Below are 14,849 nucleotides of genomic sequence, written 5' to 3' on the forward strand. Positions count from 1 at the left end.
AAAGGAAAAGTTGTAACTTTGATGAGCAGTATGCATACACAATGTGACCTAGACAACACATCCAGTACAAAAAAGCCAATTATGATTTTAGATTATAATTCAACCAAAGGTGGAGTTGACACATCAGATCAAATGTTAAGGCTGTACACAACTAAAAGAATGACTAGAAGATGGCCAATGGCAGTTTTCAGTAATATGTTAGACATAAGTGCTTTAAATGCCTATATAGTATGGATTTTGTTGAATCCTGACTGGAATGTTAACAAATCACATAAAAGAAGATTATTTCTGCTGGAACTTGGAGAAGTAAATTTTTGAGACAAGTCTGATATATTTGCAATATTAAAATTATTTAATTTTTTTCACAGAGTATGATTAACTTTGGCCACAAGGATGACTTGGTAGAGACAAAGATTCCTGCTATACTCAGCAAATCCGGCAGATGTCATGCTTGTCCTAGAATAAAGGATAAGAAAACAGCACTAAAATGTTCAAAGTGCAACAAACCAACATGTAGAGATCATGTTTTTATGATATGTAGGAATTGTTCTACAAATTGAACAAATTACATTCACTTTTTGTGTTAAAAAATTAAATAAATTTTTTGTAACAATAAAAACAAATTATTATATTGTTTTGTTCATTAAAATTGTTGTTATTCACCAAACGTGTTTTATTTGCATGATAAAATTTATTTTGTGTCATCATTATTTGTTGTTATCATCAGATTTAACCTTGGGGTAGAAATCTACCCCATTCGTCTTCAGTGGATGAAAAAAATTGCCGTCATCGCAGGGTTAAGATGATCTCTCAAAAAATCATTTTATTGGTATGATCATCAGACAGTCTACAGCGTTTATCAGTTAGAATTTGTCCAGCAACACTGAAAAGACGCTCGACCACTCCAGAGCTAGGTAATGTTGAATTTAGTTTAATGTAACTTACACATACTGATGGATAGGAAAATAAACTTTCAATATTCTTAGATGGGTTAGCCAAGTAACTTGAGTTTATCAGCCAACATATGATCCGAAAAATTTTGATTATTTTCGAGTTAATCATACAAATTGTCACTATTTATTTGCTAAGGTTCGCTTTCTTTAGAAGATGAAGGTACAGGACTCACTGGTTTGCAATCTGCGCGTAATGTAAATAAATATATAACTTGTATTCTCTTAGTTTTCTTTGTTCTTAATATGGCTTTATTCTAATTATATGGACTGTACCTGTTGTTTCATTCACAATCTGTCAATAAATTTTGTATTAATGTTTTGTATTCATTTTTGTATTCATAAAGAAATTTTGCATACAAAAGAAATGGCGTTGACGCGGAAACTAATAAACAAATTTGAAAATAGGGATGTGCAATTAAAAAAATTATTCTGAGGAAAAATATGTTTAAAAATAGTTAGCTATAATAGTTACTAACTACTAAAAATTTTCAACTAGTAGTTAACAAAACTATTCAAAATAAAATAATTATTAACTACTTTTTAACTGTTAGTTAGTAGTTATTATCTACTAGTTAACTATTTGTAGTTAGTAACTACCCATCACTATGTATATATATGTATGTATATATGTGTATATATATATGTGTTTTTTTTGTTTATATGTAAATATATATTTTATTAACATTGATACATTTTTCTCCTATTGACAATTTTATTTTATCCTTATTCTAATTTATTCTCGATGTGTTATCATTGAGAAGCTATTTTGATTTGCACGGTGGCCGAGCCCACAAGAATTAATTTTCTTTTTTTGGTCTCCGGATCATTCATGCTTTTTTGTTTTGTTTGATTGAATAAAAGTGATTTGATCTGATTTTGATATATGTCTCGAACGATGGCTTAACATCAATGACTTGAAACTACTTGCAACTTTTTGTTTGTTTACTTTTAGTCAAATAATGAAAAATAGACAATCATTTCATTTCATTATATTTTGAAAAAAATTATAATTTGATGCTGAGTACATCGACAAAATATTTCATTAGTCGTCAAACAGAGTTTTAAAGGCTTTCGTAAAAAGCACCGCCATCATAATCAGCGTCAAAACCACCAACACCACCGAAACCACCACTAACACCTCCACCACCAACACTACCAAGACCACCATTAACACCAAAACCAGCACCTCTACTATATCCCTTTCCCTTGCAACATTTTTTTGTCCCTGCGCAGCAAGGAGTACCAAACAGACGAGCGTTGATCTCTGAACCTAGGGCTTCTAATAATTGAATCTGTTTATACAATAAATATCGTTCATTATTATTAAACTTTATACTAGTTTGCATCTATTATTGTAAAATTTTGAAATCATGGTTTTGTGAAATAGTTTTCTAGCAATTTCTCCACCCCTCAGATGCAATTTGACTTTCTGCGTCGCCGAAAGTGTGGCACACACGTTCCTATCGCGCAACGTCCATACATGTTTTTTTTATGTGCTTAAAAGTTTTTAACCCTTATGCAGACAGCTTTCGAAACTGTCAGCCCGCATTGGGAGCCGAGGAAGACATGCCATTCATGACAGTTAATGTGCATTTTAAATCAAGATTACACACATCACACACACACACACTCACACACACACACGCAAACAACACTTGGTAATACAACACGAAAGCACAATAAAGGACCACCGAGTAGCGAATAAAAATAATTCTTTTCCTGAAACTTACTTGACAAATTTCACTGACCGCGCATTTGAGTTCTTCGTCAAAGGTGAAGAGCAGGATAACTTTAAGTTGATTGTAACACTTGCAGCCGTCGAAATCGCAAATCTCTCTTGCACTTTCTCCATCTTCACCACTCTTCTTCTTATCACCCTTTGGTTTTTCTTCCTTATCTTTTGTACCCTTTTTATTACTTTTTCCATCTTTGTGTTGTACATAAGAATTCAATAATCACATAATTTTATAATAATATAATTTATAATTTTATAATTAATAATAATATTAATACTTTATTATATTATAAATAAATTATCTTAAAACTGCAGAATAACATTATCAACTTTGTCGATTAATTTAATAACAACTGTGATAAATACCATCATCGTGCGATTAAATGTTTAGCGTTAGAAAACGTGAAAAATGTGAGGAAAATTGTTAGAGGAATCTTAGAGTATGGAGCGTTCGTCTGACCTTTCCGGCCGCCAAACGATCTCCATGCAAAAATGAATATTTAAATATGATAATGTTTGAGCAGTAAATCTCAAGCGGACTGACTGTTCGGAATGGCTCGGCTAGTGACAATTATTACATTGATTAATGATGTTGCGTTAAGTAACTCTCGCGATCTTTTTTGCGATAATTTACAAAATTGAATATTTCAAAAACCTTTCTTAGGCTTTCCTCCTTTTCCCATTTATAATAAAGAATATTTAGCGGGATATTTTATGTAAAATTTGAAAAAGATAATTTCAATTTTAAAAAGCTGTTTTTTGATATTATCGAAAGGTATCGTAATGTGACCAGTGCTAGCTCATGCTTTAAAGAATTTATAATACTGATTAGCATAAAATTTGTTAACAATGTTGTAATTAATTAATGTTTACAAATCGTCTGATGACATCAAAGTTACCGCCAAATAATATTTTTTTAGGACGAGGAAGTTTAAACGCTGTTCACATATATTTCGCATTATTTTTCAAGTTTACTATTTATTCAATCAAAATATTTTTTTATTCGTTTAAAATATTTAAAAAATTTAATTATAGGTTTGATAGAAATCTAAAAAGCTATAGTAATATTTTCTTTTGAGGTTTAATACGAAACACAATATAATTGAAATATTGCATAAATACGTTTTTCAAAAAGTCTTCTAAAATTGAATAGGCCTAAATTAAGCAACTGGCAAGCACTGTTGGTGATAATGGAATGATAATTCTCTGGTTATTTCTCAGATATGTTCCAATAAAAAGTTGGTAGCGATAGAAACTTGTTGAAACATTGTGCATATATTATATATACAAACAAAATTATTTATTCAATAATAATCCAACATAAGGAGAGAGTTATCATTACAAGGATTTCTGGAGCCGCTGGCCGTTTCACACCCAGGACCACCATCAGAAATACTGCACCAACTACAAGTAGGACAAAATCCAAATTCGCTTCCACACTGACCCCTTGGTCCATAACCACAATCGCTTCCATACGGACCTCTTGCTCCATAACCACAATCGCTTCCACACGGACCTCTTGGTCCATAACCACAATCGCTTCCACACGGACCTCTTGGACCCCCATCGTAATTACTTCCACACGGACCTCTTGGACCCCCATCGTAATTACTTCCACACGGACCTCTTGGACCCCCATCGTAATTACTTCCATTCGGCCCTATTGGAGCCCCATCGTAAATGCTTCCACACGGACCTCTTGGACCACCATCGTAATTACTTCTATATGGACCTCTTGGACCTCCGTCGTAATTAATTCCACTCAGACCTCTTGGACCCCCATCGTAATTAATGCCACTCGGACCTCTTGGACCCACATCGTAATTAATTCCACTCGGACCTCTTTGATCAGCATCGTGATTACTTCCACACGTACCTCTTACACCAAGACCGTTATTACTTCCACTCGGGCCACATGAATCAGCGTTTTTTTTGAAAGGACAAGAATTATTGCCACATGGATCGGTACAGCCACCTGCGCAAGCTGCGGCGTACTTCGGATGATCCCCATTGTAGAGTCGGTAGTTGATTTCGTTGCCCTCTATGTCTGCCATCTCGGTCTTGAATGAAACATTCAACAGTCAGTAAATTTCACATTTTTGTCATTAAACGCAGAATGATGAAAAATATTATCATCTTTAAACGTTAATTATATGCGTCTTTGATTAATGAAGAATTTAAAAGTTGATGATTTCAAAATGGTTTTTTACGATAGGATCAATAAAAATTATATTAGTATTAATAATATATATAATAAATATTTATAAAGTAGATATATTTCAAACAATTTTTGTAAACCACTTCTGCCTATCTTAAACAAATATTTAATTATGAGTGTGCCTATAGTTAAAATGTTCATTTTATTACGTAATATCTAATATATTCTACTTAATTATTAGCCAATTAAAATTTAAATTAAAAAAAGTATTTCAATGAGAACCTAGATAATAAATTCAAAGAAATGACAAAGAAACAAAACCTCCATGATTTCAGCGACGGTGCAATTAAAGCACTCATCATAATGTATGAGAAGTTTGACTTTCATCTGCTTGTAGCAAACCTCTTTCTCATCACTGTTATCCTTTTTATCTCCTTTCTTACCGCTTTTTTCTTTCTTTTCTCCCTTCTCCTTTTTGTCATCCGTGCCGCCCTTATTCTCTTTCTTCTTCTTTCCACCGCTTCCCATTTTAGATGTTAATCAAGAAAAATTTACAAATTTTTGTTCGAAATTGTAAAAATATAAACAAAAATAAATAAAATAACAAAATTTAAAAAAAATTTTAGTGACGTTTTATTTTTAAAAAAGCAAGACGAAATTCAAACCATTTTAATTAGCTTCCTATACATATTTAACGTTGTTGTAATGTATTATGTGTTGTAATGTGTTTTGCTTGTCCGTATTTAAATCATATGAACGATAAATTATAAAAATAGAACACAAGTCAATCTTTAACACATTTGGGTACTATGATAAGAGCGGACAAAAGTAGTAGGTTGTTAGTTTGCATGTAAAAAAATTGATAATGCAATTTTTTAATAATAATACATTTAGAAAAGCAAAATGTTCATCTTATATTCAAGAAAGTACTTTATCTAATCATCAATATAACCAATCTCAACATATGATCCTAAAGAATGGACAATAATAAAATAGACAAAAACAATATTTGAAAATAACTAAAAAAGTTACCAAAAAAGTACGGAAACTAGCGAGAAGGAAACATGACACAAGATTGCAGTTACGTAATTAGAAAAGGAGGAGAACAAAAAAGCATCAAAATTGATGACAGAATATAAACAACAGCAGATGGAAGCAGACCAACAGCAAATGGAATAGAGGAAAGATTCCAATTCAACCCGTCGCCGATGCAAAAACGCATTGGATGACTGATGATTATTCCTTGTCATCATAACAGCTCACTACATCCATGCATCGCACGATAAAGCCGCACCTGTGGCGGTTTCATTTATTGAAACTTCGATAATTAACTACCAATATCAACTCTGTTTAAAAATTAAAACATTTTTTCACTTCTGAATGTTTGTAGCCCGATTAATTATTTTCTCACTTTATAAAAGTTAATATTTCATCACCTTACTGATTTTTTAAAAGATTTTATATTTGTAGTAATGAATTTAATCTGAAACAAGTTTTCATGTAAATAAACTGCTTCTTAATGAAAAAAATTTGAAACGGTTTCGTTGAATTGTATTTTAAATAATAAGTTATTCGACTTAAACTTTAATTGTAATTTTTAAACATTAAATAAGATAAAAGTTGTTTTTTATTAAAATTGTGAATTTTCGTTGAATTTGAAGGTAATTTTATCGTCGTCGCAAACCGTCTTATAATTCCTCATGCTCATAGACGCGCCACCGTCGCCTGCTCTGCTGGTAATTTTGTAGCAAACCTCATCGCCGTTCGTCGAGTTTTCCGCACAACTTTTCAACTTTGATTGGTACATCTTACTTTTGAGAACGCATTGACTAAGCGTGCTTCGTCTGTCGCGGCAAGGAATGCATTCCTCGCCACTGGCCACTCGTTTGTTCAGGAGATTCTGCACTAAGCTCAAGTTACGTTGGATTCGAGGAGGCATTGGATTCTCACACAGATCGTAGCTTTCAACACATTTGTCAAATTTTATTTCTTTTTTTGGGGGGGAAAACCGACTTGCACTGATGAGGTTATCCAGTTCGTTGAATTGAATTTTTTTATTTGAACTGCATTGGTCAATTGCATGTCTTAAACTTTGCTTGATATCACAATCATCAGCAACACGTCTCGGAAGGTCACTACAGCTGCTAAGTTGTAAATGAGATAAAGAAGATCTGCTTCTTGATATCAAATCTTCGTACAAGTCTAAATTCACTAAAGAACTTGTGATATCGGCATAACTTGGCAGTTTCGAACGTGCGTTTAAAATGATTTGATGGTTTGTATTGAGACGTTCAGACGGCATTGTCGGAGAACACGTACAAGGCACCATCAAGCAGCAGTTGCAATCATCGTAACAGCAGCAGCAGCGATTCAATGCAAGCTGCTGAGGGCAACAAACATCGTAGTTGCTGTGACAATGTTCCTCAGCGTTGAAATTACATACCGTCGTGAAACACTGGGCCGCCTCACGCAAATTGAAATTATGTATTGGTACTACTGGGCCATCACATTGTTGAGGTAACATTTGTTTTATAGTCTTTCTTACAGAAATACGATTATTTAACTATTTTTATTTTTATCAACAAAATAAAATACTATTATTGCTGTTGTTTGTTTTTGTTATCGATTGTGACGTTAAATTAAATAATAAATATGAGTTTGGTACATTATTTTACATCCATTTCTGTTAAAAATATAACTGATTTATTGTACCTTGCTATACAGTTGTTGTTGGTAATGTTGTTGCTTTTTTTTTATAATGATAGATCTTTGGTAATGTGAGTTTTTGCCGTATGCGAATAAATTACTAAATTTGAAATTTTGAAAAAATATCAAACATGTGTTACCACATGCGAACAAATTTTGAGCTTGGAAAAAGTGCAAAAAAATTGTCAGAAACTGTTTTTGTATGAATTTATAAAAAAGCATGGCTGCTATTATAAAAAAATTTTACGTCTGATCTGTCAGTCAAAGTGGTTAAACAAAAAACACAGAGCTATTTTAGTTCGTAAATTCACAAACAGGCGTGCATTTATTGTTTACTTTATGCGTGTTTCACCACAAACATTGATTTGCGATAGCATATCTTTGGTTTTGAAACGATATTACACTTTTAGGAAACTTTATTCGGTCCAGAATTTGGTGGTTGGGGATAAATTTTATAAATAGTAAAGATTAAAATTTATGATCTGTTTTGAAAATTCTCAATTAATTTTGTAAATACTTGATTAGAAAATTAGAGCTAAAATAATTTGCGCAGAATCTTAAATATTTTGTTCTTTCGTGTTTTGTTGGGGGATGCATGTCAGCACCAGCCTTCCTGGATGTAAGCTTGTTTTTATTATTGGATTTTGAAGGGCCACTTAATTTTGCGTTTGCTTGCTTGGGTAATCCTTCGGTTTTCAAATGTATTGCAAATTTCATTTATTTATTTAGAAAACCAAAGTAATTTAAGTGGTGGGTTAGTAAAACACCAGTTAACTAGTTAAGTCTGTTTTATGTTGCTCTAGTAAGTGGTCTGTACCGGCGTTTAAATGTGGAAGAATGCTTTTTTGTTTAAAATAGTTGACAAATTTGGCGTTTCGTTATGTTAAAAATAGTTTTATTTATAATTATTTATAATGTTTTTGTTCTAATTTATTTTAAGTTATTGATATTGTTGGAGTTGGTAATAAATTATTGCCATCAATTATTCACGAAAGCTGAATTGGCAATGGAAATTCCATTCAAACCTCCAATTTTTGTAGGTCTCTGGATGCATTTGATATTTACTTACAAAACAGCCAGATAAAAAGCATTGAGGTCCAGGTTAGCTATTGACCCAAAAGTGAACGTAACATCGAGGTAACGGAAACTTAAGTTTACTTTTGGGTCATTTGTAAAAAGCTTTTTACTCAATAAATTATGATAGTGAAAAATAACTGAAATATTAAAAATGACGGCCGAACGAACGAACGAACTTGCACACAAAAGAAATATAAAGATTACGGTATTTCAAAAGCAACTTATATAATTTCTCTATAAATTTTCAAAAACTGTACAATATAACATCTGAGAAGTGTGTCGCCCTCAGAAAAACCGTATGAATCCCTTCGACCGATCAGTAAAGGGGCGAGTGAAGACCATTTTCCGTTTGTTGTCTGATCTGACCTTCTCCATCATTTCCCTTCTTGTGGATTCAGTTATCGAGATGGACGGAATTTCAAGGAAGAATCCAGAAAAGGACGTGTTGAAGTTTACGAGCAACTCTGCTTCTAACTGATGAACTTTTAAGTCACAACTGGTAGCTCCTACTTTCCCTTATAAAGAGGAAGCAAAAATTGAAATGTGGTCGTTTGAAAATTGTGAGATAAATTAGGAGTCATTTAAAAATGCACTTTAAATTGTATGGATCCAGTGAGCGATTGAATGTTTTAGCGTTAGTTCGGCGTTATATTGTTCAATTCGATATATTTTCAATCTTTGTATAAAGGATTGTTATAGGTTATTATTGTTATTATTATTATTTTTTTTATTATTCTTATTCTTATTATTATTATTATTTAGCTTCGTGTTAAACAGGAAAAAAATAAAGATATTTCAATAAACAACATAATCATGAATAAATAAATTATAATATATTATGATAATTATGATATCACACGCATAATTTAAAATATTCTGCTGATAATCTTAGCTGAAGAAAAATGCTTTGGACAAATAAATGTCAAGAAAGTCTTTCATGAATAACAGCTAATTAATATTTACAACTGCCGTTTATGAATATACAAGAAATGCACCTTGGTTGGGGTTTTTGGATTTTTCATTTTTTTTACCCTTTTTGTCGTCTTTTTCATTACCGCCTTTCTTCTTATCATGTTTCTCCTTTTCTGATAAAATATTGTGGAATAAAAATGTAATTTTAAAGTAAAAAAATAACATTTAAAAAATGAAGCTGTACAAACCCCATCTAAGTAGAATTTATTTTTGAAAAATTTTAATATTTTTAAAATTGTAACAAAATTTGACCAAATATTGTTAATATTAATCAAATTTCAATTATTATATCACAGAATTTATCCAAATAAATTAATAAAGTTTTGAAGTTCTTTAAAAACAAAATCATCAACGAAATTGTTATATATCTAAATATTCTTAAAATTTAGATTTTTATGAAGAATTTTTCAAGTATTTTATAATTTAATAAAATGTTTATTTAATAAGGAAATTTATTTTAATCTAGACAAGGGATTACTTTTCTCTTTTGATCCTTCAGCTCCCATTGAGAAGATGATGGAGATATTAGTACTATATTAATTATATATATATATATATATTATATATATATATATATATATATATATATATGTATATATATATATATATTTACTCAATCTTCTTCATAAAAGGTGTTGTCTGATTGAAAATTTTGAAGAATTCTGACAATTTAATTAAGAATCCGTTGGGTTGGACCATGCACACATCACCTATGTTTTGATTCATCACAAAGAAATATAATTTGAAGATTTTGATTATTTTGCTACATTTACTTTAAAAATGTATGCATGTTTATCGTTTATTTACGCGAGTTTCAACAAAGATATTACAATGCTCAACTCAAAAATAATAGATTTTAACGTTTTGTTTTCAGAATGTTAGAAAGCTAAAGAAATTAAGAAGGATAACATTGAAACTTGTTCGCCGCGCTAACATCAACCGGTACATACAGGATTTAGGCTGTTCAAATTATGCTCGCTAGTCAATAAGATTAAAAAAATTTAAATATTGGTCATTAAGATACAATGATTATTGTTTGCAAATTGACATTTGATTTTTGATAAAATGTTAGGATGGAACCATGGATATAATATCTATATTTATAATAATGTATATCCTATCCATGGGCACGGGTAGGACTCCTAGCGACACCTTGCAATTGAATGAATGAACAAAAATGAAAAAAAAAAAATTTTCAAAAATTTGTGAATTTTGCCGCCTTTAAAACTTTTGAAAATGTTTGTATATAAATCAAATATATATATACACACACACACACACACATATATATATATATATATATATATATATATATATATATATATATACCGGAAATATCAACCGAAAAAAGTAGTTGTTGGACAGCATTTGATTCGAAAGCCGCCTCGTTCCTCCACGTTCGACTGCAACAGCAACCCTCGCACAACAATCAACCGATTTCTGGCAGAAGCAACAACATCAAGGCCACCTCGTTACGGCGAGGAAGCCGACGTTGATGGGGTAGAATAGAAAGGAGGTAGAGCTAGGCGGCACCTCAAGCTCCACACCAATAAACCCCAGCCTGTGAACTCGTACATTTCACAATTTTGTAACGTTTTTATTTTATGCAAATGTTTACGCTGTACAATGTATCATTGTTGAATTTTCTTTAAATAAAATTTACTTTGAAGGAAAATAGGTACGAGCCACTGGAATTTTTTATTTATTTTTATTTTAGATATTTTGTACAAAGTATCAAGTAAAAAGTAACAAGTGCAAATAATAAACAAATAATGTCCAAGCGTTCATTTAGTTTAAGGTGCACATAGGATGGGCAATAGATGAAGGCTAAAATACTTGCACTGATGTTTTACCGGCGTTAACTATCTTTACTGAACAATAAACAAATAAGGATTACGTCGTAGAACAGGGGTGAGCAAACTACGGCCCGCGGGCCACGCTATTTTATGCGGCCCGCGGGCCTTGTTTGCCAAAAAAGGTCGTCAGCCAGACATTATGACCAAAAAAAGGAGTCACAAATCTTAAAAAATTCTTCCCCGGGTCGAAAAAATTAGCTATTTAAGCACATATGCGACCCTTCAAAGGAAAAGTAGTTCTCAATGCGGCCCTCACATCAAAAAGTTTGCCTACCCCTGACGTAGAATATAAAAACAGTTTCGATTGACGTGTCGAAGACTGTGTCAAGACTTCTAATAAAATAAAATTTATAATTCCGACTTATGTTCTTTCTTCAGCACCGTTAGTAAATTCATTCGTATTATGCGCACTTTCTATAAAGCCCTACATTTATTTATCATTTTCATGAAAGGCAAACCAAATCTTCACCTTTAAAACTTGTTGCTGAGCCGTCATAATTGTTCGTAAGCAAATAAAAACCCCTGAATCGATCATGAAAATAATCACAAAAATTATTCAAACAGTTTTATTATTTAAAAAATCATTTGTTGTTGTTCATTTCAAACTTAGTAACGTTTATTACACGATTTTTACTATTTTTTGTCTGAATGATCTTCAAAAATTGTATCCCAGAATAATGTAATGCCAATTAACCTGAACACAAAATTACATGTGGGGTGAATGCTTTTCAAAAACCTAGTGTAGAATTAATATTATATTTTTAATGAAACTTCAACATTTTAATAAGGCCACAAAAACTATCAGTTAGATTACAAATTCGAAAATTATTTCAATGCTCAGTTAGTTCACCAGTGTTAAATAAATTTCGCAGAAAAACTATTGAAACAACAATATAATAAATATAGATTTAATAGAATGAATTCAAATGTTGAAAGGTACGTAGTGTTCCGATTTGCAAAGATTTGTGTACAGGATAATAATATAGTACAATATAATAAGAATAATACCATTCATATTATGTTATTGTTAATGTACAATGATCGAGTAGCTCTTACATATAGTTTTCATTTTCGCTTTAAGGTATGGTATGGATGGTAATTAGTTAGCAACTGCAAACGAAATGTAAAGCTAAAATTGACTTAATCACCTCTCTCCCTATCCTAATGGGAAAATAAATGAAAATATCCCCTATCCTAATGGGAAAATAAACTTTCACTGAAGGGGTAGTTTAACGGCCAAATATTTTCAACCAATCAAACGTTTTAAAGATACCTTCCAGGCGTGGATAACTTGTAATAATGTGGGCTGTTGGTGTTATAAAAAAAATTCAATTATACTATAAAGTTAATTGCTTGATCGTTGAGGGAAACATTTAATATAAGTATATTTGTAATTCTATTACAATTTATGTGAATCATTTACATTTATGCCGCAACTTCTTGAACCAAGATGAAGTTCAATAAAATTTTTTAAAATATTACTCTAACAATGCTAGTTTGATAGGATTGTTAGTAGCGTAAAATGTTAGCAATATAATTGACTTAATGTTCAACACGCTCCACGAATCAACACGGATATTTTTGATCCCTGAATTCCTGCCAGACATCGAAATTGATGATGTCATCGTAACTAGACAGATCCTCCACAAATTCAAAGAATTCCTGCCATAGATCATCCGGTTCCACTTCGAAGAACTTTGAATGTTCAGCGATGGTCCGCACAATGTCCATGCTCTCCACCAAACATTCGAATTCGTTCAGCTCCACGATGAGCCATTCCTCGTTCTTCGACAGGATTGGTCTTTTCTTGTGGTAGGCGAGAATGGTTTCTGGAGTGGCTGGGAATTCCAGAGGTTTCGACACGTCGACCTTACTCATCGGCTGATGTTGCATTGACGACGTTTGATTGCGATTTGTTTTTTTGCGACTCAAGTTGCGCTTCTTATGTTGTCGCTGAGGTTGCTGCTGCTGTGGCGCTTGTTGAAACTGTGGTCGTGAGGAAGATGAAGAGCATTCATTTGTGGCTGGTGTGGAGGGGCTCGATGGATGCGAAGATGATGACGATGACGAGCGAGATTTCTTTTTCTCTGAACTATCTTTTGACGAACTGAACAATTTTGAGAAAAATCCTTGTTTCTTGGAATCCGACGACATGGTGTGTGTGAGTTGTTGGATGCTGACGAGCAACTAACTAATTGGTTTAGTCCGGAGTTGCAATTGTTTTACAAGTTGTTGACAGTTTGTTTTATGTTAATATTCCATTTTATAATGGCAAATTATTGATTCACAGCATCAATATCACAATTTCGTATTTGTGATTTTCTAAATTTGAAAAATGTTGTTAGTACAACTGCGAGTTTAAGCATTGGCATTGTTAGATTCATTAACATTTATTACATTTTTATTTGAAATAATTTTTAAAAACTCACATTACAGTGCTATTTTTTTGCACCAAACCTTTCCTAACTAAACCAATTTGAAAACAACAAACGAACGAACGAACAAACTGCATTTGTATCAGCACTCAATTCCCATGTATGGATAACTTTCCTCACCTACCATGCAAAACTGCAAACTTAATATTTCCATATTATTCGTCAACGCTCCATATACATGCATACACGTTAACATAAATATACATGCACGTGTAAACGTTTGAATGTACGAAAATATAAATATATGTGAGTATTTGTGTGTATATATTTATATAAACACACATAATCAGTCATATTTGGTATGACATACATAATAAAATTCAAAAATTAACGCACGCACACACACACGCACACACACGCACACATACACACACACGCACACACACACACACACACACATATATATACAGATAAATAAATTAACACAGATACATGCATATATATGCATAATTATAATATTCATTCACATACTCTTGTATTTTTAACAGGCAAAATATTTTGAAAAAACAAACTCAGCTACAAGTAGGCTCATATATACGTGTAACAATTACATATGTGTACTTACAAAATGCCCAGTACCTACCTTTATTTCTTTTCCCCTTAACGTTAAGCACAGTGTCTGAAAATTCAACGATATTAATTTTAAAAACTTATTAACTATTTTAAAACTTAATTAATTAATTAATTAATACAAATTAATTAATTAATTAATTAATTAACCGATTGATCGTACTTTCTGGAACAACTTGCTGAAAACATCTTTTTATTAAATAAAACCCATATAATAAATTTAGGCGGAAGATAGCAAACGTTATCGTTCCATCACTCGAATCAATCATCCTGTGGTTAACTACGACAACTTTCCTATCCATCGTTACTTTAGTCCATTCATTTTCAGTTTTTTTTGTTATTGCAACTCACAATAGATTTAGGTTTTTTATGCTCGTACTAACTAAC

General features: G+C 31.9%; 5 protein-coding genes across 5 annotated transcripts; all 5 read right to left on the reverse strand.

Annotated features, from left to right (window-relative positions):
- Window positions 1-2,014: 2,014 nt before the first annotated feature.
- Window positions 2,015-3,371, reverse strand: HELRODRAFT_162173 (hypothetical protein; the record flags this gene model as incomplete). The annotated part of the gene is made up of 3 exons (XM_009024456.1): window positions 2,015-2,245; window positions 2,684-2,880; window positions 3,344-3,371. 3 exons carry the CDS (start codon window positions 3,369-3,371, stop codon window positions 2,015-2,017), a joined length of 456 nt encoding a protein of 151 aa, XP_009022704.1.
- Window positions 3,372-4,151: 780 nt separating this feature from the next.
- HELRODRAFT_143023 (hypothetical protein) lies at window positions 4,152-4,529 on the reverse strand (the record flags this gene model as incomplete). The annotated part of the gene is made up of 1 exon (XM_009024457.1): window positions 4,152-4,529. A coding segment is annotated over one exon (378 nt), but the record flags the coding sequence as incomplete, so codon positions are not given.
- Window positions 4,530-6,476: 1,947 nt separating this feature from the next.
- On the reverse strand, window positions 6,477-7,370 carry HELRODRAFT_162175 (hypothetical protein; the record flags this gene model as incomplete). The annotated part of the gene is made up of 1 exon (XM_009024458.1): window positions 6,477-7,370. The coding sequence occupies one exon, from the start codon at window positions 7,368-7,370 to the stop codon at window positions 6,477-6,479; it is 894 nt and encodes a 297-aa protein (XP_009022706.1).
- A 1,160-nt stretch (window positions 7,371-8,530) lies between these two features.
- Window positions 8,531-10,107, reverse strand: HELRODRAFT_162176 (hypothetical protein; the record flags this gene model as incomplete). Its single annotated transcript, XM_009024459.1, has 4 exons — window positions 8,531-8,596; window positions 8,996-9,144; window positions 9,625-9,714; window positions 10,080-10,107. The coding sequence occupies 4 exons, from the start codon at window positions 10,105-10,107 to the stop codon at window positions 8,531-8,533; spliced, it is 333 nt and encodes a 110-aa protein (XP_009022707.1).
- A 2,727-nt stretch (window positions 10,108-12,834) lies between these two features.
- Window positions 12,835-13,944, reverse strand: HELRODRAFT_188889 (hypothetical protein). Its single transcript, XM_009024460.1, has one exon. It carries the CDS (start codon window positions 13,609-13,611, stop codon window positions 13,024-13,026), a length of 588 nt encoding a protein of 195 aa, XP_009022708.1. The 5' UTR covers window positions 13,612-13,944; the 3' UTR covers window positions 12,835-13,023.
- Between the last annotated feature and the right edge of the window lie 905 nt (window positions 13,945-14,849).

This window comes from Helobdella robusta, assembly GCF_000326865.2.
Source record: "Helobdella robusta unplaced genomic scaffold HELROscaffold_4, whole genome shotgun sequence".
NCBI lineage: Eukaryota > Metazoa > Annelida > Clitellata > Rhynchobdellida > Glossiphoniidae > Helobdella > Helobdella robusta.

Coding starts and splice junctions, on each gene's coding strand:
- HELRODRAFT_188889 (XM_009024460.1), bottom strand. CDS start 13,611: ATGTCGTCGGATTCCAAGAAACAAGGATTTTTCTCAAAATTGTTCAGT.